This window comes from Monodelphis domestica, chromosome 5 (assembly GCF_027887165.1).
Source record: "Monodelphis domestica isolate mMonDom1 chromosome 5, mMonDom1.pri, whole genome shotgun sequence".
NCBI classification, from domain to species: domain Eukaryota; kingdom Metazoa; phylum Chordata; class Mammalia; order Didelphimorphia; family Didelphidae; genus Monodelphis; species Monodelphis domestica.
Window position 1 is genome coordinate 13,024,393 of NC_077231.1, and position 21,529 is coordinate 13,045,921.

Consider the following 21,529-nt stretch of genomic DNA (forward strand, 5'->3'; position numbering starts at 1 on the left):
CAAGAAGGCAACAGCTTAGAAAAGCTTCTCATTTCTCTAACATGACATAGGCTGGGACTGTGGCCTCCAATTCTTAAACTATCCTGAAAAATTCCAGGAAGGAACTGTAACTGGGCAAGGGCTTCAGCTTCCTTCTTTCCTCTCCCCCTTTCTCCTTCCTTCTCTGCTCTTCCTTCCCTCCATCCCTCCCTCCTTCTAACCCTTTGGGGGAATCCCCTAAAGGCAAAGCCAAGAAGAGGGCAGGATGGGGCAGTGCAGAGCTCCTCCTGCTGGACATCAGGGACATCTGTGGTTTCTCTCCAGACACAGCACCAGTTTCTTGATGGCTCTTCCTGCCTCCAGTCTCTACTCCCTCCAAACTGTCCTTCCTACCAGTGACAGAATCCCTTTTCTTGTACAAATGTCATTCATCTTTTCAAAAATTCCCAGTGGTCCCACTGCCTCCAGTCATTCCAATCCCTTTGACATTCTAGGCCATCCTTCTGAATAGCCTTAGAGCACACCTCAAAAGCAACCTCTTCCAGGGAAAGGATGCAGACTTCACCTAGCATCTACTTGGCACCTCTGTGACCACCTTCTTCACATCTGCTATTACTCTTTTAGGAATTTCACATCTCTCCTAGGGCTCTGCCCAAAACACATCCAATCCATGCTTCTCCAGTGTTAGGAATCAATGCCCAGATGGATGATGGAGAGATAGATGGATGCAGAGCAGGCAGTTAATAAACAAAGCCACCTGGCCATCTTCTGCTTCCAGACTGCACAGACTGACCCTAGAAGGGCCCTCCCAGACAGAGACCCTACTGGCCAGAGCAGGTGAAGAGTCTTGGACCCAGGTCATGCCAGCAGGAAACAGCAACAGTCTGAGTGCATGTGTGGTGACGGGTAAGGAGAGGGGATGCAGGATGGAGACAACCCTGAACAAAACCAGATGCTGGAGTGGGTAAGACAACATAGGAGATGGAGGGACCCTAAGGTGAGCATGACAACTCTGCAGCTTTGGTATCAGAGACATCTGGTTCAACCCCGAGTGGAGAGAGTAGGACAGTGAGGCGCAAAGGTGAAAGAACCTGGCCATGGTCCTCTCTGAATGAGTAAGGGTATAATATCCCTCTGTGGGATAAAAGGGCCCTGAGTGGCTGAGGGGAACATCTCTATAGATACTAAACATAGAAGGAAGAGCAGGACATAGGGAGGAGGGCACAGCTGGGACCAGAGCCCCAGGCATCAATAGCTCCTAGTCAAGGCCTTTTCTCCTACCCCTTGCTGAAGAGGCAAGGAAGCAAGCCTAGAAGAGAGGAAAGTCAGAGATTCTTCTTAAACAAGATTTTGAAAGGGAAAAGGTGAGGCCCAGAAGTTGAGGGGGGAGGAGCCTGCATTTCCTCCATACAGTAATTTCCAATCTCCAATAAGAGAGAGGGGAGATACTGCCCCTACACAGAATCTGGGGGAAAATTTCCCCATCACTATCAAGAAGGACTTTCTGTCAATTATGACTGACCTCAACTAAATGGACTACAGTGAGCTTCCTGTGGCTAGAAGTATTCAAACAAAAACTATCCCTTGTTGGGACATGGGCTCCCCACCATCCATACTTATCACAGCAGCATCTCAAGTCTTTTCCCAGCTGGAGGCTGCAGAGTTCTAAGATCAGCAACGGGTGAGATGGGAGAGGAGGCCTGGCCAAGTGGGGCCAAGGCTCAAGAAAAATGGAAAAGGGCAGGGGGTCCAGTAAGCAGCCCAATTCTGACTCATGCCAGGATTGAAGCTGGCCCCTCAAGGCTGGCCTGGGTGACTCCCTCCCTTTTGCCCCCCCTGAGGACCTGTTGCCTCCTGACCTCATCATCACTGTGTCCTGTGGAGGCAAGTTTCAGCACAGATTTGCATTTCTCCTGGAATTTGCTTGCCACAAATCCAGCATGACTTAGAAACGCAGCTATGTCCTCACTGGTCAGTGGCTCATCCCCTACAAGCTTGGCTATCATGAGATCAAGCAACGTCACCCGTCACCCTGAAAAACACAAGGAAGGGGAGGCAGTGCCTGGCACACAGGAGGTGCTCACTGCTGAGAAAAAGGACAAATGTTGGAGGAAAATACAAAGCAGTAAAGGAACAAGAATTGGTCAAGTCATTTCAGAAAGCCATTTGGAAGGTGGCCCCCATAGTTTCCAAACTGTGCTAACCCCCAGACCCATCCATACTCCTAACTAGTTCTACCCCAACCAGAATGAAGAAAGAACTCAGATCAACAAAAGACTTTAGAACAGCTCTTTCCATAGCAGTCAAAATGCTCTTGCCATGGGGAGATGGCCCAAAGTTAATCCAAGATAGCAGACAGTAAACATTCCAAACTTAGCAGGCTAGAGGGTTGGACAAATGGCAGCTTCTAAAAGGCCACTTCCCAGTGTTCAAGATGGGGGAAGGTAGGCATCACTAGAGGGAAATTGGTCAGAAAAAGTTCTTGGGGTTTCAAGGGACCACAAACCCAATCTGAGTTAAGAGTGTACCACAAGAAGCCTGACCATCCTGATGCTTTCTCCTTCCTGGCCAGGCCCTAGCTGGGACATCAGGCTCAGGTGTCAGAATCACCACCAAAGATGGTTATGGAAGTAACAGAAAACACCCTCAGAGGTAAGCAGATGGCAAAAGGCCCTGAGACCATGCTTGAGGAGGATGTGAAGGAACCCCAAGGTGGGAGAAGACTCTTCTGCCTCTCCAGATTCATCCCCCCTCTCCCCTTCTAAAAGAGAAGAGAATGAAAATCACGGAATTCTGGGTCTGAATCTCTGCCCCATTAGTAGGGGGTGGTTAATTCCCCTCTCTGGACCTCAATTTCCCCATCTGTAAAGAAAGGGCATTGGCCTGGAGGACCACCACAGCCATCCCCCCTCATTCCAGGGCCCAATGACCTTGGTGAGTCACTGAGTCAGAGGGGATTTCTGTGGTCGTCCTGTCCAAACAATCAGGCCTCTAACAATTAGAGTTCTCCCACTAACAAACCCACCCTTCTAATGCCATAGTGGTCTCTCTGAGGCCAAGCCCCTCCCCTGCTAGTTCTTTGTGGAAGGTGGGTATCTGACCAGGGCATGGCTGGAGCCCCTGCCAGTGTAGACCTGAGGTGGGATCTGAGGATCCACCTTACAGAGGAGAAAACCGAGAGCCTCCCCTGGCAGGACGATAGTGGCCCAAGCTCACCCCAGGGGGTTCCAAGGTCCAGGTCTCCTGATCCACTCATCCAGGCTTCTTTCCATTACCATGTAAACAGGGATGGCATTTGTAGTTTTGTTTGAGCTGACAGTGAGCTCTACAGGGAAACGACAAATTCAGTCCTAGGAAGAGCTGGGCAGCCAGGCCCCAAGGGGTGAGTGTGAAACCTTTTCCTGATTCTTTCCTGAATAACAGCACCAACCTGAAAGGAGCATTCCCAAATCCCTGGCAGCTGTGTGAGCTTCAATGTCAAGCAGCCAACCCTCACTGACCTAGAAACATGTACTTAGAGGCCTGGGTCAGCACACAAGCTGGCCACCTTTCGTTCCTGCCAACAGGGTGTTCTGGAAGGCTTCCCTCTCCAGATCACATGGCTTTGGGGGCTCACCTTTCCTGATGGCTCAGCTTGGCATAGAGGGAGTTCACCAGTTCTGGGATTTTCAGCAAATAGTCTGAAATGATCAAGAACCTGGGAAAAGGAAGAGGTTTAATAGTGGAATGTGCCAAGTCCTGTTTCAGGTACCCAGATGCACATGGAGTCACATCTGGGTATCACTTCCTCATGATTTGGTCCTACAAGTGCCTGGCCTGCTCCACACCACCCTCCCCACCTCCACACCTTGACCAATGCTGTTCCTGACCCAGGGAAAGAGCCTTTCAGCTTCTCTGGGAGCACCAAAGTCCTTCCTGTCCTCCAGGCCATGTCCAATCCCCACCTTTCCCCAATGTGACCCTACTATATCCTCTAACCCCCTAATCCTTGGTCCAGAGACCCAGATGGAGGGCCTGCTGCTTGCAGAGCTTAGGGCTGGGCTCTCGGAGATAGAGTTGAGATGATGCCCAACCCTGGCCTTCAAGGAAAAGGCAAAGAAGGTTTGTCACTAGAAATGGCAGAACATGCCAAGTCCTCCTATCTCAGGTACCCAGATACACATGGAGTCACATCTAGGGATCATTCCTTCACAGCATAACTCAAATTGCTTGCTCTCTGCCCCACAGATGAGCAGTGAAGATAAGCGATGAGCAGGAGCTCAAGGGCACCCAAACTTATAACCATGAGAGAATAGGCAACAATATATACATAGTGACCACTTGGAATACAATAGGCCCAAGGAGCATCCTCTCTCAGCTGACCTCATCTTCATTCCTAGATGGGAATCTCCTTGAGGCCTGGGACCGTGTCTGTCATCTCTGTTCTCTACCCCAAGACCCAACACAGGGCCAAGACCAGAGGAAGTGCTGGATCAAGTGGAACCAAATGGGACCATCAACATGGGAGCTTGGTACCAAAGGGGGTGGAGAAAGAGGATCCCTTGGGAGTCATGAGCCTCCACCATCAAAGATGGCCTGTGGGTTCCCTTCCAAAGCTCTCCAAAGATCAGAAGCACAGCCCCAGGTATTCAAAGGAAACTTAAGGAAGAAGAAAGTGACTCCCATTGCAGAAAAGACCAAGCTCTGTGCAGTGCTTTCCAAAGAAAGAATGAAAACTCTTTCAAGTGACTCCCTGATTGACTCCCTGGCAATGATGTTTGCACCAGTCGATGGGGCTCTGAGACACTTGGAAGCTACATTCCAGGAATCAGCTAAACAGCCCAAAGGAAAAACAAATGCCTTCACTGCTGGAAGCCAGGTGGGAGCACTGGGGACACTAGAGCCACAGGAACAGCTGTGTAGAGAAAGTAGGGCAAGTCCTAGGGCTATGATGGCAAACCTATGGCACAGGTGCCAAAGATGGCACACAGAGTGCTCCTACCCCACCAGAGTTTGTTACTAGAAAAGTTGAGGGACTTGTACGGAGCTGCTCCCCTCTTCCTCGCCATTGTGCCTGACATTTTTTCACAACCCCCACCCCTCTGCCCAGCAGCCCAATGGGATCACACAGTTGGTAAGATGGGCAGTTCACAGGTGGCAGTTGGAGGGGAGTGGTATGCTCAAGCCATTCCTCTCCCTGCTCTCTACACTTACTAAGGACATTCCTCACTTCATCCAACCCTAACCCAGCACTTTCTCCCTTCCCTGTTTAGAATAAGGGGGTTGCAAGACATGGCATGCAGTCTCTAAAAGGTTTGCCATCACTGTCCTATGGGTTTCCCCAATGCTCCCAGCCAGCCCCATTGGGATGCTGCCCTTGATACCTGAAGGAGAAGCTTCCACATGGCAGCACTGCTCTCTGCCAACACCATTTACCCTGGTGCCAAGATTGAATACCCCCAGGCAATGTCAGGGAAAGGAAGCTTCCTTCAGCTTCATCCAAAATTTCATCCTTTAAATGTAGTCAAAAGAAGCTGATGTTCCCAAATCAGGTTTTCAGTGCCAGACAACTGACCACATTTTGACATCATTTTTCCACCCAGGCTAAGAAATGCCTCTGGTTCCTCTTTCCTCTTTCTGCATCCCCCCCCCCCCAACCCTTCTCCTCCCTCCCCTAGAAATCTTGAAATATTTGAAAAACCAATCGGGGGTTTGAGCTTAAAGGGACCTCAGATATTTTGAACAACTGCAGATTCAAACCAGCTGACCACAGGCAACGTAACAAGGTCTCTTTGTTACCTTGAAAGTACCACACAATGGACCCTTGCAAGAATTGTCCCAGAAAGGAGACTCAGAGCAATGAGGGAGAGGTAAGAAGGGATAAACCTCTGAGCGCAACCCGAAGGTAGAAAAAACTTCCTAACAAGGACAGCTGGATCACAGTATAATGAACTAACCTGGCAAATAGTGAGCTCTCCATTGGGAAAGGCATCCAAGTCACCTCTAGCTGTGGGAGATATTAGTGAGTGGAGCCTTGCTTAAATAAATGTTGGAACAGATGCCTTCTGAGCTACTGACAGTTCTGACATTTTGTGTGTGGTTTGTAATTATACCAAGAATGGGATTGAATTGTGCATCCCCTAAGACGCAGAGCTCAGACAGGTTCCAAGATAGAGAGAAGGGCCCCCATACTAGGGAACAAAGCAGGTGCCCATCTGCTGGAGGAGGGCCAACTAAATCACAGTATATGCACTTGAAGAAATGAACAATCTGAAGAATTTTGAAAAGCCAAGAGAACTTAAACGATTTGATGCAAAGCCAAGAAAACACATGGAAGCAGAAAGAACAACTCCAAAAAGGTCCAAATAGAGAAGGTCCCATCTCCCTCTTCTTGGCAGAGGTGGAATACTATGGATGTAGAATAGTAAGAACAAATGGGCACCATTTTTTAACTGATTATAAAGGCTGGCTCCCTAGGAAGGGGAGAGTATAGGATGCCCTGGGAAATGTAGCTGGGATAAAAGAAAAGATATAAAATGATGTTTGAGGAAATGAAACTAGCTAGTGATTATCTGGCTACGGATCCAAATGACAAATCTCAGGAATTCTAGGGGATGGACTCAAAGGGGCATTTCTGGAAGACAAGTGGAGCCACAACATCCATGCATTGGAAGGCCACACACCCATATGCTACCAGAAGGGAGCTGGCCAGAGGTCATAAAACAGACACTGAGGGGCCTGGGGCCTGGGCTCACACGTGCTTTACTTCCTTGCCCTGACCAGTGCCCCACCCTATCCATCTGCTCTCCTCCATCATCCAAGGGCTGGGTAAGGCCAGCAGGATGGAAAGGCTTCTGTTAGGCCATCCCAAGGACTGACCAGCACAGAGGCTTCCATGCTGAGCCCTTCTTACTCAAGGAAAATAAAGGAACTGCCAACTGGATCACCTCTACCTCAGCCTCTTTGCCTTCTGTTTACACTGCAAGAAGCCCAGATAAAAGGCTCCATGTCACACTTGGGAGGAGAGATGTTTGGTTACCCATCAGGGAGACTGAATCTGCCATTTGGAAACTATCTGTGCCCTAAACAAATCAACCACAAAACAAAAAACATGCCCACGGACGCATCTTGTGGCAAAATCAAGGCCAAAGCAACTATTAAATGAAAAACAGCTGCTATTTGGTCATCTCCTAAGCTTCTGGAAAACTCACCAGAATATTTGGTCAGGCTCCTTCCCCACCTCCAAGTGGAGGTCATTGGACCTTGGACCCTGAGCTCTCCCAGAGCAAGTAAAGAAGAGACAAGAGAGTTTAAAGAGGAGATATCTCGCAAGAGAAGTAAGAAGCAGGATGCTGGGGCTCTCCAAGCAGGCCGCAGGCCACCCTCCTGCACAGCCTGCCCAGCACAGGCTCCCAGGAGAATGACAGGTGCCAAGGTCTAGAGGTTCAAAGGCAAAGTCCTAGGCTCTAGTGAGCCCCAAGTAGAAGGCACCATTGAGACCCTTGGGTTCCCCCTGACAGTGGAGGAGATTTAGGCCAAAGAAGGGCAGGTACTCACTCCCAACCTCTGACACTCTGATTTCAAATTCTAAGCCCTTCAATGGTTTAAGAGAGAATGAAATTTGGCCAATGTGTCCAATGGAGAAGACCCAAAGCAATTCAAGGCTCAGCCCCTACTGTCTGGAAGCCTCATTCCCCACAACACTACTTACTACAGAAAACACAAGACAAGCGTGAAAGTTATCTCCAGGCAGCTGTGCTCGATCCCCATGGCCTCCAGAGCCCATCCTACCCTAGAGGAGGTCAGAGATGGATCCTCTCAGGCCAGAGCGCTCATCCCAAAGAGAAGCCAACTCGGGTACTCAGGAAACCTTTCTTCAGCCCAGAACCAAGTGCTGGGAGTCATCCCACAGGACAGAAGGGTAGGCATATGTGTGCATGTGGGGAAATGAGGCTAGGAGGAGAGGAAAGGCCTAGCCTAAGACCACACTGGAAGTCAGGGCCCAGGATGCTGGACCCCAAACCCGGCCCACTTTCTGCTTGACCCCTGAGCCCCTGAGTCAATCAGAACAAGTTCTCAGGGACACAATAATCCAGCCAGAAAAGTAGCTGATGTTTACAAAGCGCTCTAATGTTTACAAAGAAAATGGCCTCACCAGAGCCCATTTTACAGATAGAAAACTGAGGCCTAGAGGAGGAAAAGTCACATACTGAGGGTCAAGACCAGCAATCCTCTCACTCTACAATAGGCCGAGGCACAGGCACACAAACCCCAGTGAGATAAATGAACACAAACACATTGTGTAAACCTCCCCAGGAAATACTGGAGGGTGACACTATGGAAGGGTTCTTGGAGGTGGTGACAGTTGAACCTTCAAGGTAAAGGAGATTATAGACAAATGTATATGTAGCTAGAGGAAACCAGGGGTAGGAGCAGAGGGTCTCTCAGCCAGAGGGGCAGGCAAGGGTCAAATAATGGGGTACAGGACACAGGACAGAAGGCTGTTTTGGCTGGAGAAGGAGAAGGAAGAGAAATGATTGGGAATACAGGTATCTGACAGGGGAGGGTCTTGAATGCCAGGGTGAAATAAGACAGAAGGGAGTTCATGAAGGTTTGTGGCTTTAGAAGGGAGGGGTAAGTCAGGGGGCCAGGATAATCAAGACCTGGACAGTGGGCCAGGGCTCCTGGGAGGCCTACCTCAGATGTGCTCAGTGAGGAGGGAAACAAGCAGAAAAGGCCCTTTTCCCCCTTGGGATGTAGGGGCTGTGGAAATCTACTCCCAAGGGCCCATGAGATGCCCCCAGAGGACGAGTGACTAGGACCAGGGAAGGGGAAGGCCACCAGCTGGGGGGGGGGGGGGGGAGGGGTCTGGCCTCCACACCCAGGCTACAGGAACTGCCTCCTCAGGAACTGGGCCTGGGGCTCTGAGCTTAGGGAGCTTCTCTCTCCTGCCAGTGCAGGAGGAACACGATCCAGGCAGCCACACTAGGCACAACGAACAGAAGGAAGTGAAATGCCAAGCAAAGCCCTCACTCTTCCTGAGCTCTTGGCATTTCTACAACTATGAGTCCTGCAGCCAAGCTCCACCTCTAGCTACCTTTTTGGTCGAATCCCTTCCCCGCCCCCGCCGGTGATTTCTGGTTGCCTGTGAGAGGATGAAAAGTGTTCCTCAAAGGTGAGCAGAGAAGCTATTTGGGGTGAGAGTGAATCCTGGGAGCCCCCACCCCCAATACCCACATGCCCTGAGGACCAGTGGGAGGTCAGGTTGGACAGGGTTTCCCAGAGGATGGAGGCAGGGGCAGGGTTGAGCCAACCTGACATGAAACCTGCCTTCTGCTCCCCTATCCAAGAGACAGGTGCCAGGGGCAGGTGGAGGGGAGGGGGGGGACAACAGGCAGAGGCCGGAGCTGACTCACGATTGGCAGAGGAGACTTCTGGGAAACTGCTCTGCAAAGAAAGGTGGGGGAAGAGAGGCCCTGGATCTCAGCAAGAGGATAGGACTCTGGCCCCCTGGGGCACACAGTCAGGATGTGTCCAAAACAGGACAAGAGGTGGGTGGGCAAAGCACAGCCTCCAACCAGTTTCCTCCAAGCTGAAGACAGAAAAGGCTAATGGTCTGAGCCTTCAGACAGCAGCAGCTACAACACAACTAGGTTTCATACATCACCCAGAGGCCCAGGGTTCTGATGGGCCCCACCACAAGGCACACTGAATGGTGGGCTCACCCTGGGCATTGAGCCTGAGGTCCTTCCTCTGTCAAGTGAGGTGGCAGGCCTGAATGCTGCCAGCTGTAGGCCTAGGAAGCAGCTGGGATGAGTAGGAGTCTAGAAAGCCTGAAACACTGAATCTCCTCATCAAGAAACATTTCCCAGCAACCAGAGTTTTCCATAAGTAGAATGTACTGCCTTGGGAAGTAATGAGCTCCCACTCCCCAGAGAGAATCAAGTGGTCTTGGTCCCTTGTCAAAAGCATTAAAGAGTGGCGTCCTGCTCAATGGCCCCTGAGAATGACTCACAAGACTCCCGAGCCAGGGAGTCTCTGTGCCCCAGGCGATGATACCTACGCCCATTCAGCATCTGCCTGCTTCTGGTAGGCCTCGACAACTCTCAAAGCTATGGTCAGATTTCTGCTCTGAAGGTCCTTCAGCCTCTCTGAGTTCAGACATGTGAACAGGATCATGCAAGAGTAGGTGACAATCTTCTCATCTGGATAACTGAGGCAGGCCCTGGGAGGACACAAAGGGAGAGCACTGTGAGCACCTGGCCAAAAATTGCAAGGCCATGCCAGGTCACTTCTTTATTCAGTCTCGGAAAGAAAGCAGGGTCATTCCAAGTGTGCAGTTTGATGAGGGCCCCCAATGTGGGCTCACCATTCAGGTGAGCACCCGCATGGGGAAAAGGAACCATACCTAACCCGAAGTGATGGTAGTGCTGTGCCCACACACGGGTCAGGCCACGAGGGACTGGCACCCTGGCAAATAACTGGGACAAGAGAGGGAGGGAGGTGTACAGGACAGAAGAGTCCACAGGGAGGGGTCCTGGGCCTAGACTTGGCCACCCACTGCACCACCCTCCGCGTGAAAGAACACTTCTGTCACTGAAGTGATAAGGGCCCTCTATCCAATCCAGACCCTGAGCCCCAGTAGCAGGGATGTCATTTACAGCCCACGAGCCCAATAAACTCACAAGAAGAGATCTGGGAAGGCATCTTTCCACAGAATCCTCTGAGAAGCTTCATTTCCTGCCACGGCATTACCCAAGAACTGCAGGCCACATCGAAAGGCTAAGAGACACCAAGACCAACCATTAGAGAAGGAATACAAAGAAGGGGGGAGGGGGCTTCTCTGGTTTGGGGATTTGCTGATTTGTTTTAATATACTGGGGACAAAAGCAAGTATTGGTATAACTCAACCATCTGGCCTCAGATACTTCCTAACTGGGTGACCCTGGGCAAGTCACTTAATCTCCATTGCCTAGCCTCACCACTCTTCTGCCTTGAAACCAATACACAGTATTGATTCTAAAACAGAAAGTAAGGGTTAAAAAAAAAAATATTCCTCTATCTAACCCAGAACAATCACCCTCCTCCTCCTCCTCTCCTCCTCTTCATCAAGGGGTTCTTTCTATAACTGAACTTTGGAAAAGTTCTGGACATCATCCCATTCCTTCAGCAAACACTTAAGCCTCTCAGTGTGCCAAGGACCTGCTTAAGATTACTTACTAAAAATAAACTATTGATAGCTCTTTCTATCCTACTTTTAAATGCAAATGTCAGTCATTAAGAAAGGCCATTTTAAAGCTGTGTAGGATTTAAATTAATGTCCAACACTTCAAATATTATATTTATAAAGTTTATTATCTGACAAAATGACAAAGTTTTTCTACCTGCTCAAAAAACCCACTCCACCAAAGCCTCAACAAGAAGAAAAAAAAAAGGCTAGAAATCGAACACCACCCAATTTATATCCTGTCTACATCATAAAGACAGGAATCGAGTAGGGTTCTAGGAATCGTAGTTTTGCTGAGGATCAGAGTTTTTAGGGTAACAGATTCAAATTACACAGCTGCTTGTAATTCCCAGAATTTTCACCCTTCAGAGGCCATCAAGTCCAGCCAAGGGGCCCTTTCCCTGGCTGCTGGCTGTCCTGATGACCTTTCCTGGTCCTTTTTTCAAATGTGGCCAATAAACTTCCCAATATGGAGGGCATCCTGCTGACCCAGACTCTGCCCAAGCTGAAATTCTCGATCTTGAATGCCCACATCCTTATGAGAGAGGATCAACCTTCCCAGGACAGGATAAGATCATAGGCCATAACTAATCAAGACAAGGCTACTGGATATTATGAGATCACTGGTCACTTTGGAGAGAGCAATTTAGACAGAATGATGAGGTCAGAAGTCAGATAAGAAAGAACACATTTCCAAGGAGTTCAGCTTTGTAGCCAAGGAGAAGAGAAAGAAAGCAGAGGAGAATAAGACAATGGCTAGCAAGGATGGGGGGGGGGGGGGGAGGGGGGGCCAAAAAGCCATGGGCTTGTTTCCAGGCAATAGTGTAGGATCCAGCAGAGAAGGAAAGACTGAAGATAAGTGCCAATGTGGGGATGGCTGAGTGTAGGGAGAAGGGTCTGTCTTGGCTAGACAAGGCCTTGTTCTTGGGCCCACCAGGTATAAAGGCAAAACTTGGCATGGCCCTAGCCCTGCCAGTCTCTATAGTTTCCTAGGAATTATGTCATTTGTACACAGAAAAGGAATACATGAGAAAATGGCAGATAAATCCAGGAAGAGACAGAAAGGCCTTAGTTTCCTCTTCTGTCAAGCAAAGAGCCTGGGCTGGAAACCTTCCCAGCAATAACCTGACTGACTCTAGGATGATGTCCAAGTGGCCCATGCTTCTGGACTCCCTTGGAAGATATAGACAGCCTCTTGTCTGGTCTCACTGGAGCTGAGTTGGCTGGGTTTACAGATAAATCTTCCATTGGCCTGAGGAGTTCTCACCTAGCATGAGACTGCTGACTCTAGTCCCTCTCCACCCCTCATACTCCTTTCCAACCACCACTATCATCCTAAAATGACTCAGAGTGAACAGACTTCTTGTCCCCTTCCTACTTGGGAAATGAAATGCTAGCACAAATTTAACTGGCTGGCTTCTATTACTTTGACAAAGCATCTTTCTAGCTACAATGAAAGGACAGTGGGGCTCAACCTGGAGGAGAAACTCTGCTGCTGGCAAACAGAAAATATGGAAGAAGCCTGACCACTAGCCATGGGGCTCTGACCACTCTTTTGCTTGGCTGCCAGCCATGTTTCCTACCAACCTCCCTCCAATGCTGGGGGAGTCAAAACTGTGCCCTTTGTGTTTTCAGTGGCAAGCCTAAGTGGTCTTTTTAAAAAAATTTATTTAAAGCTAATATCAGGGAATGGCAAGGGTTTACATTTTTTCTTTGAATCACTTTTTCCCATCCTTTCTCTAGACTCTCCCTTTGGCCCTTTTAACATTTTTTAATGGAAAGAATATACTTCTATACAACTGCCTATTAATGAATGCCCACAGAAAACAATTTGCTCAAAGTACTCTGAACAAATGGAGGGCATATTCCATTGGAACCACCAAAAATAACCTGATTCAGCATGAGGCCCTTGGAAGTCAAATGTATACATATATATCTATATATATCTTTATCACTGAATGATAATGATTCTATTCCCTATATTGTCCCAGGCCAAAGGAAGCTTTTGGGCACTGGGCCTCCTGAAACGTTGGCTCCAAATCTAAAAAAAACAGCAGGCAAAATCATCCCCTTACTCAACAGGCCTCTAGAGGGAATACGACAGATTCATGGCAACTAAAAGTTTGCTGGAGCATGGAGCAAGGCCTTGCTCATCATTGCACCTCCTCTCCTCTGACCCTGCCCCCTCCCACCTAAACTGCTATCATAGCTGGGGGGGAGGGGGGGAGGGGGGGAGATCCCAATTCGTCCTCCATGCAGTTATCCAGTGGTTTTCCTTAAGTGAAGCTCTGACCAGATCACCCTTTCTTCAGCTGACCTCAGTGGCTCCCTATGACCTCCAGAAAAAAATACAAAATGCTCTGTCTGGTCTTCCCCCTCCATGACTCAGCCTCCTCATGCCTTCTCAGGCTTCTCACGCCTCACTCCCTTCTCACACCCTTCACTCCAAGGACTCTAGCTTCCTTGCCATTCTTCACCCAGGCCACCTCTATCTCAGCCCCCAACATTCTCTCTGGCTGTCTCCCATGTCTGGATACTCTCCCTACTCAGCTCACCTCCACTTCATGTCCCAGCTAAAATCCCACTTTCTGGGACTCTCCTGATGCTAGCACCTTCTGATCTCCAGCTTCTCCTGGCTACCGTTTCTTTGGTCATCTTTGTGCCATCTCCTTGTCTTACAGAGGCTAAGACATCTTGGTACCAATCTTAGTGAGGACACCTGAGGAGCTTGGCCCTCCTGCACTTAAAGCTTTTACCTCAAGGGTGAGATATGTATTCTATCAGCCTCCAGTAGGTGCCTCCTCCAGAGGGTTTCAATTCTCATACAAAAGAAAAGGAAAAACACTCTATCAGGCAGGGACATGGTCCCCGATGAGCCCAGAAACAACAACGGAGAAGAGGGATGTGAGTTTGGGCCTAGTGAACACTCAGAAAGAGGTCTTGAGTTAGAGTCACTGAGGAGGGAATCACTGGAGCCAGGCCTGGTCATCATCACCAGCAGGAAGGGCTCACTCCCAGGCCCCCTAAGGGGGGCTCCCTGGGGCAGGTGAGAGGCTGCTAAGGCAGTCTGGAGGGGCCATGACTAGGTGGAACCCAAGGGACAAGAGGTCTAGAATCTACCCACCACTCAAAGACCTGCCAAGCCAAGTTCCAATTGCTTCTTCCAAACACTGAGTTTTCTAACCAACACCATCCAAAGCACAGAACAATGAGGGCCAAAATGGCGACTCTGAAAACAATTGTGTGAATGCTCTGACTCATCAGGATGCAACTTTGGGGGGAAACATTTGGAAGGCATCTTGTTCTGTTGGAGAACCAAGCTAGGAACCCAGGACAGAAAATGCCAACACAAACAACATGAGCATTTACTTTGACCAGACAGTTTCTCAGCTGCTCTGTGAGTAAACACTGAAAATGGGACAGAGCCCAAGAAAATCCCACTGTTCTTTTTACAGATTGGAAGTGAAACAAGATCAAAAACACCAATAAGTCAAGTACAAAACACACACTTGTGTTTATGTTAAATTTGAGGAGAGTAATATAGTCGTCACACTCCTGCAATTAGTCCCTGAAAATAATACTCTAAATATTATTTTGACAATGTAATTACAGTTATTCCTTCACCAGTGGTAGGAGACGACTGGCGCTGATCCTCTATCCCAAACCTCTCAATACACAGAAAGAAGCTGATGGGCACATTACTGGGCAACAAAAATCATTTTTAAAAAGGCTATCTGTGTGATGATCAAGGTTATATATTAAAAGCCATCATCTTGACAAATGAACTCAGTCTAAAATTAAACTTGCATGTAAAAAGCTCTCTGATCTTCAAGAGCAGAGCCCTAAATTCTTAAGCTGGGATTCACAGACTAATAAGAGGCCCAAGGAAAGATTTCAGCGGGTCCATAAACTGGGATCTGATATATGTATATATATATGTATATGTATATATATATATGTATATGTATATATATATGTATATGTATATGTATATGTATGTATACCACCTTTTATTTTCACTCATCTTTGGTTTCTTCTCTAATCTTCTGCATTTTTTATCTTTAAAACTATGACTGAAGAGGGGTCTAAAGTCTTTACCTGATGGTGAAGAACTCTATCAGTTTGCTCTGAGTAAAAGAAAGAGAAGAGCAGAGAGGCCCACTCCTTGCTAGTCACCTCCTTCTTTACAAAGAGAGGGGAAAAAACAAGGAGAGGGGAAAAAAAAGAGAATCCAGTGGAGGGAATGTCCCAATCAATCAACTGTCACAACCGTGAATGAGAATGGGATGAACTCACCCCTAAAATGAAAGAGGGCAGTGGAATGGATTAGAAACCAGAAGTCAACAATAAGGGGTTTCTGGGAAACCCACTTGAAGTGTGTTTCACGGAGTTAAAATTCACAGAGTTAAAAAAGAGGGGCTGGAAAGGCAGGCATGGAAGAAAAGGCAACCATGCCAACACAGCAGATCTAAGACTTCATTAAAAGAGATAATTGGGGAAACTACATTTTGCTGAAAGGTGTCATAAATCTTTTATCAATACTAAACGTATGTGCACTGAGCAGCACTGTATCTAAATGAAGGGAAAGTGAAATAAGTTAAAGAGAAAAACAGACAGTAAAACTCTAACAGTGGGGGAACCTTCCATTTAGAACTAAATAAAACTAACAAAAAAGAAAAGAAAAAGAAGTAGTTAAGGGCTTGAATAGATATTTTAGAAAACTTCCATATGATAGACCTCTGGTCATTACTGAATGAGAATAGAAAGAGAGACAGACAGGGAAGAAAAGAGAGAGATTTCTCTCAGCTGTGCATGGCACCTTTACAAACAATTGCCTTTTTAGGGCAGAAAAACTTCATAAACAATGCAGAAAAGCTTTGATTAATCACATGAAATAAAAATTATAGTAAAAAAAGGTCAATGAAAAAAATTTTTTAATTAATTAGAGACTAAATAAGTTTATCCAAAAGAATGGGTGAGTCAATGGATAAATCATAGAAACAATAGTTAATTTCATTAAAAATAAAGACAGTGAAATAATGGGTTGGGTTTTTTCCTCAAAATTAGGGGGCATAGTGTAAATCTTGAAATCTCTCAGACTTGTGAATGTTAAAAATTTCCCCATCAGGGAATTCTTAATTGGAACAAATTCCCTACTGAGAAACATTCCCCATTTTGATGTGAGAACTCGCCAGGATCAGAAATGGGAGGACCTCTACTCTACCCGTACTTAAGACTGCTTTGGGGGAGAAAACTCCTTGCTAAACAAAAGAAAGTACTTGGATCCATGCTTATGGTGGGGCAAGGAGTTCTTTGAGCCAGGCCTGTTTTTAGAATTGATACACTGAGATGCTAGGTACCTAAAAGTGTCAGGCAAGTTTTCTCTTGATGAGATTAGTTGACTCAGCTGTGTTTTCTCTAGTTCAGACTTACTGAGGATCTTGGTCAACACAGCAGCATTTTTTCTGATTCAGACTTACTGAGGAGATTGGTCGACTTAGCAGGAATTTAGATGGGCAGTCCTTTGGAAAGCGTCTACAGTGACTGGTAGATGTAGGGACTTAGGGGAGGTGACATGGGAGAAAAACCCCTATATAAGAAAAAGCAGAATCTCTTAAGAATATATATATATATCCTTTTGGAGAAATCCCTTTGGAGGATCTCTGATGAGGATCGCTTGGGAAGAATCTCTTGAGAGAGGCTCTGGAGAAGGGAAGCTCTTGGAGGACAATCTCTAAGGAGGTCTCGCTGGAGCTCTCTCTGGTGAAGTCAGCTGAGATGGAGCTGGCCTGGTGTCACTAGAATCCTTGTTTAGTCAGACCTTGTGGTGAGTGTTAAAAAACTGACTGATTTCTCTCTTAAGACTCAGGTCTAGGCCATATTGGCTTGAGGCCCTTCATACTTATTCCTTTCTTTCTCTCTCTCTCTCTCTCTTTCTTTGATTACTCATTGTATTGTTAATTAAAATCTCTATAAAACCCAATTGACTTGGGTATTTGAATAGTTGGGAATATTTCCCTGGCGACCACCTTATATTTGATTTAAAAACCAAGACACTGTAGTGAAACATATTTCTGCGGTCAAATTTACTCACCCTCTCTTATATCTATCACAATTTATATCTTCCACCATTTTAACTCACTACAGTTTAAGACCTCAACCATTTTAAATCTCACAATAGCCAAAGCAATCCTTGGGCAGCAATTTTTATCTTTAAACACCTTAATCAGAAAAAGAGAGAAGATGGATAAATTGGACATACAATTAAAAACAAACTAGAAAATCAACAAATTATCCCCTCCCCCAATTAAAAACCAAAATAGAAATTCTAAAACCCCAAAGGGAAATTAACAAAATTAAAAGCTAAATAAAGTAGGAACTATTTGAGGGGGAGGGTAAAGGGGAGATGAAATATAAACTATTAGCTAATTTGATTTTTTTAAAGGAAGAAAACCAAATTATCAACATTAGAAATGAAAAGTTGGATTCACAATAAATAAGAAAAAAGAAATTATTAAAAGCTGTTCAATCATATACTAATAAAGTTAACAACATAAATGAAATTGATATATACAAAAATATAAAATGTGCAGAAAACAGAACAAGAAATAGATTTAACCCAATCTTAGAAAAGAAATTAAACAAAGACATAAATAAGCAAAGAAAAAAACAAAGACCAGAGGCATTTACAAGGAAATTAAATCAAACGTTCAAAGAATAATTAATTCCAATAATATATAAGTTGTTTGAAAACAATGGGAAAAGGAAGTATCCTACCAATTACTTCTGATAAAAATTTGAATTGACCTCATTACCCAAACCAAGGACAGTCAAGACAGAAAGAAAACTATAGACCAATGTCTCTAAATGAACATTGAGACAAAATTTTTAAATAAAATATTAGCAAAGAGGCTAGAGTAACATTTCACAAAAATTATATACAATAGGCAGCTTGTATTTATACCAGGAATACAAGGTTGGTTCAGTATTAGGAAAATTATTAATATAATAGGTTATATTAACAATAAGAATACCAAAAATAATATTATATCAAGATACAGAAAGGCTTTTGACAAAATAATAAGACTCATTCCTGTTTAAAAAAACAAAACAACAGAAAACAGAGGAATAAAATGAATATTTCCTTAAAGTGATAAACATTATTTAACTAAAACCAAGAGCCAGTATTATCTACAAAATCAAAGGGATCCATGATCACCATTACTATTTGATATATGATGCTAGAAATGCTACCAATTAAACGAGAAAAGAAATTGCAAGAATAAGTCAAGAGGAAATTTAGAATTATCACTTTTTGATAATGGGTTTATTTAGAGAACTCTAGAGACAACTGAAAATTTAACTGATGCAATAACTTCAGAAAAGTTACTGGACATTAAATTAATACACCTAAATCAGCAGCATTTCTGTATATTGCCAACAAAACTCAACAAGACATCAAAAGAGAAATTTATTTCAAGTAACTATTGAATACATGAAATACATAGGAATCTACCTATCAAGATACACACAGGAACTATATGAATACAACTACAAAAATAAAGACCTAAATTAAAATATTAATTGTTCATGGGTAAGCTGAGCCAATAAAATAATGACAATGTTGCCAAATAATACAATCATTGAATGCCATACTAATGAAACTATCAAAGGATTACTTTGTAGAGTTAGAAAAAATACCAATGTCATTCTAACCAGAGGAACAAAAGGTCAAGAATATCAAGGGAATTAATTTGGGGGGGAGGGGGAACCACAAAAGGGAAGGATGGGGGCATAGAAGTACATACAATATGCAGAAGTAAGTGAGCCTATTAGACTAATTTAGGGCAAATTCAAAGACCCCAAATAGTAGAGAGTAAAGACCCATTATTAGACAGAAACTGTCGGGAAAACTGGAAAATGGTCTTGCAGAAACTACATCTAGACCAACACTAGGACAAGCTCCAAATAGATCCATGATGAGAATCAAGAAAGAAATGCTCTCTCTGATCTATCAGGAAAGGAATAGTTCATGACCAAAGGATAAAGAGAATCACAGATAATCAAATGAACAGTTTTGATTGTATAAAATTAAAAAGTTTTTACACAAATAAAATCAATGTGGCTAAAATCAGAATAGAAATAACCTTGGGAAAATTCATTTCTCTGACAGAGATCTCATTTCAAAGACTTGGGGAACAGATTCAAATTTATAAAAATGAGAACCATTCCCCAAGAGACAAATGGCCAAATTACTCAGACACATCAGGATGGGACAATTGACAAAAAGGGGAAATGGCCAAAGCTGGAGAGTCTATGGGAAAACAGGAGTTCCAGTGTATAGTTAGTGGAGCTGTGACATGGTTCAGTCAAAGCAGAAAGCACCTTGGCCCCAAAAGGCCACTTTGTATGTCCTCTGAGTTTGCTTCCTTGTTCAAGGTTTGGCCTGAGGGCTCTAAGAGCTAAGGTCCCTAAGGGAATAGACATTTCATTTTTGTCTGTCTCCTTAGAGTTAGCACAAGACCTCGAATAGAGTTCAGCCAACGGGAGCTGTATTCTGGAAGCTACGTGAGGAGTTAACAAGTCACAAGTGCCTCATGCTCATCGCTGCCTTCAAATAGTTGGTCACCCAGTGTCTTTTATCAGCAAGAGATGTGAGTAGCACTACTTGTCCTTCCCAGTCCTGGCTCCAGACCTAGCCCCAACTGGAAGGTCTCTCCCCCTCCACCCACCATGCTTCTTAAAGAGCTTGCATTTCTTCCATGTTTGAAATGTCTCCAATCTACAAACAAGGAAAGCCCAGATAGGCTTAAGAACCTGGCCCCGGTCACCAGGCTAGGCCATGACAGACACATTCTAGGGCAGGAGATTAGTGCTCAGGCTCAAGGCCCTAGGAGGGGTGAGGAGGACACTTGTGCCCAAAATCCTGAGGGTTCGAGGTCAGTGCTTAAACAACCATTTTGGTTCCAAACCCAACCTGAATTCTATCACACACTTGTCATACAGTGTGTTCCAAGTCATAATTCCTAAGCTTGTAGTAACTTCTCTACCCCAAGAGAATGGAGCCTCCTTGAAGACAGAATCCCTTTGGATTCATTGTTTGATCTCACAACACACCACAAGCCCTTATGGTTCCCATGGAATGAGATGGCTTACCGCTAACAATTCAGCAATGCCCATGGCGTGGGGGGGGGGGGGGGGGTGTACCGAATTTATGAGGTTCAGGTGGCAAATGCATACTGTCACACCTAGGATGACAGGTCTTGGGCTGTTCCATCTATATCACCCATCCCTAACACTCCTGATCAGTCTCTCAGACTGATGGCACCCTGTACACAATGGGGAGGATCGTAGGAGCATGCATGCCTCAATATACATTTTAAAAGCAATTTCACAGACTTTGGGGGTCTGCCCTGAGATGGGTCTAGGCCCAGTGATGCCTCAGACAGCATACTGAACAGGGGATAGCAAATCTTCAACTCCAACAGAGAGAGCCTAGAGCCACAGGAAGGTCCTGGGTTCCAGGTCCTGAGGCAGGCAGAGATGGGACCCAGCAGCGTAGCCTTCTGGATTTCATTTGCTGCCCCCTCACTCCTGTAATCATTATTTAATCATGACATTTGGTGCAGCATTCCTTTGGGGCCGCTTTATTTAGTAGCCCATCATTAAACGAGCAAACTGCTACTCACAGCCATAGCCCCGGCTCCTGCCAGTGACACCTGGGGAGATGAGCCTGCGCCCTCTCACTGCCTCAATAACAATAGCAGGCAGAAATGGGATTCTTGGGGCCTAAGGAGTTTTCTTCATCCCTAATTTCTGAGCCCCTGCAGCTCCAAACTGACTTCAAATAGATGGGGTTTTTAAGTTGTTGTCTTGATTTCCTTAACTCAGACTCTTAACTTTTCCAAAAGGAGAAAAGAATCCTCCCTGTGTCCACTGCTATGGCATCTCTCAGGATAGCCAGAACCAGGGCCATAGGGCCCAAGTCTCTGACAGAAGGAAGTACCTCATCCCCAACAGAGAAAGAGACAGAGATCACCAGGCTCCTTGTCATGGGCACAAGGCCCTCCTGTGGGCCCCCACAATCTACTGTCAGGGTCTATGTTGTGGACGACAAGATAAGCCTGCTGAAGTGTTATATTTCTGAGCTCAGTCTGAGCTGGGTTGGGCCTCAAACAAGCACAAGAATCCCTACCCATCTGTAAGGGCATCACCCCACCAACCTAATGACACCATGGCACCCACACCCAGAGAATTGCTTCCATCACACTGAGGGCCAGAAAGCCCACCCCTGCATGAAATGAAGAGCAGGGGCAAGGAGAGATAAGGCACTTATTGTGGGAG

General features: G+C 45.9%; 1 protein-coding gene across 3 annotated transcripts in view; it reads right to left on the bottom strand.

The window, feature by feature from the left end:
* ATXN10 (ataxin 10) overlaps positions 1 to 21,529 on the bottom strand; it is an 81,117-nt gene that overhangs the window by 38,311 nt on the left and 21,277 nt on the right. For all 3 annotated transcript variants that reach the window (XM_056797619.1, XM_056797620.1, XM_056797618.1), the window contains 4 exons: positions 10,644 to 10,740; positions 10,022 to 10,183; positions 3,595 to 3,676; positions 1,839 to 2,003 (listed from right to left, as the gene is read on the bottom strand). In XM_056797619.1, the coding sequence (XP_056653597.1) occupies positions 1,839 to 2,003; positions 3,595 to 3,676; positions 10,022 to 10,183; positions 10,644 to 10,740 (506 nt within the window). The remainder of the gene's footprint in view (positions 1 to 1,838; positions 2,004 to 3,594; positions 3,677 to 10,021; positions 10,184 to 10,643; positions 10,741 to 21,529) is intronic.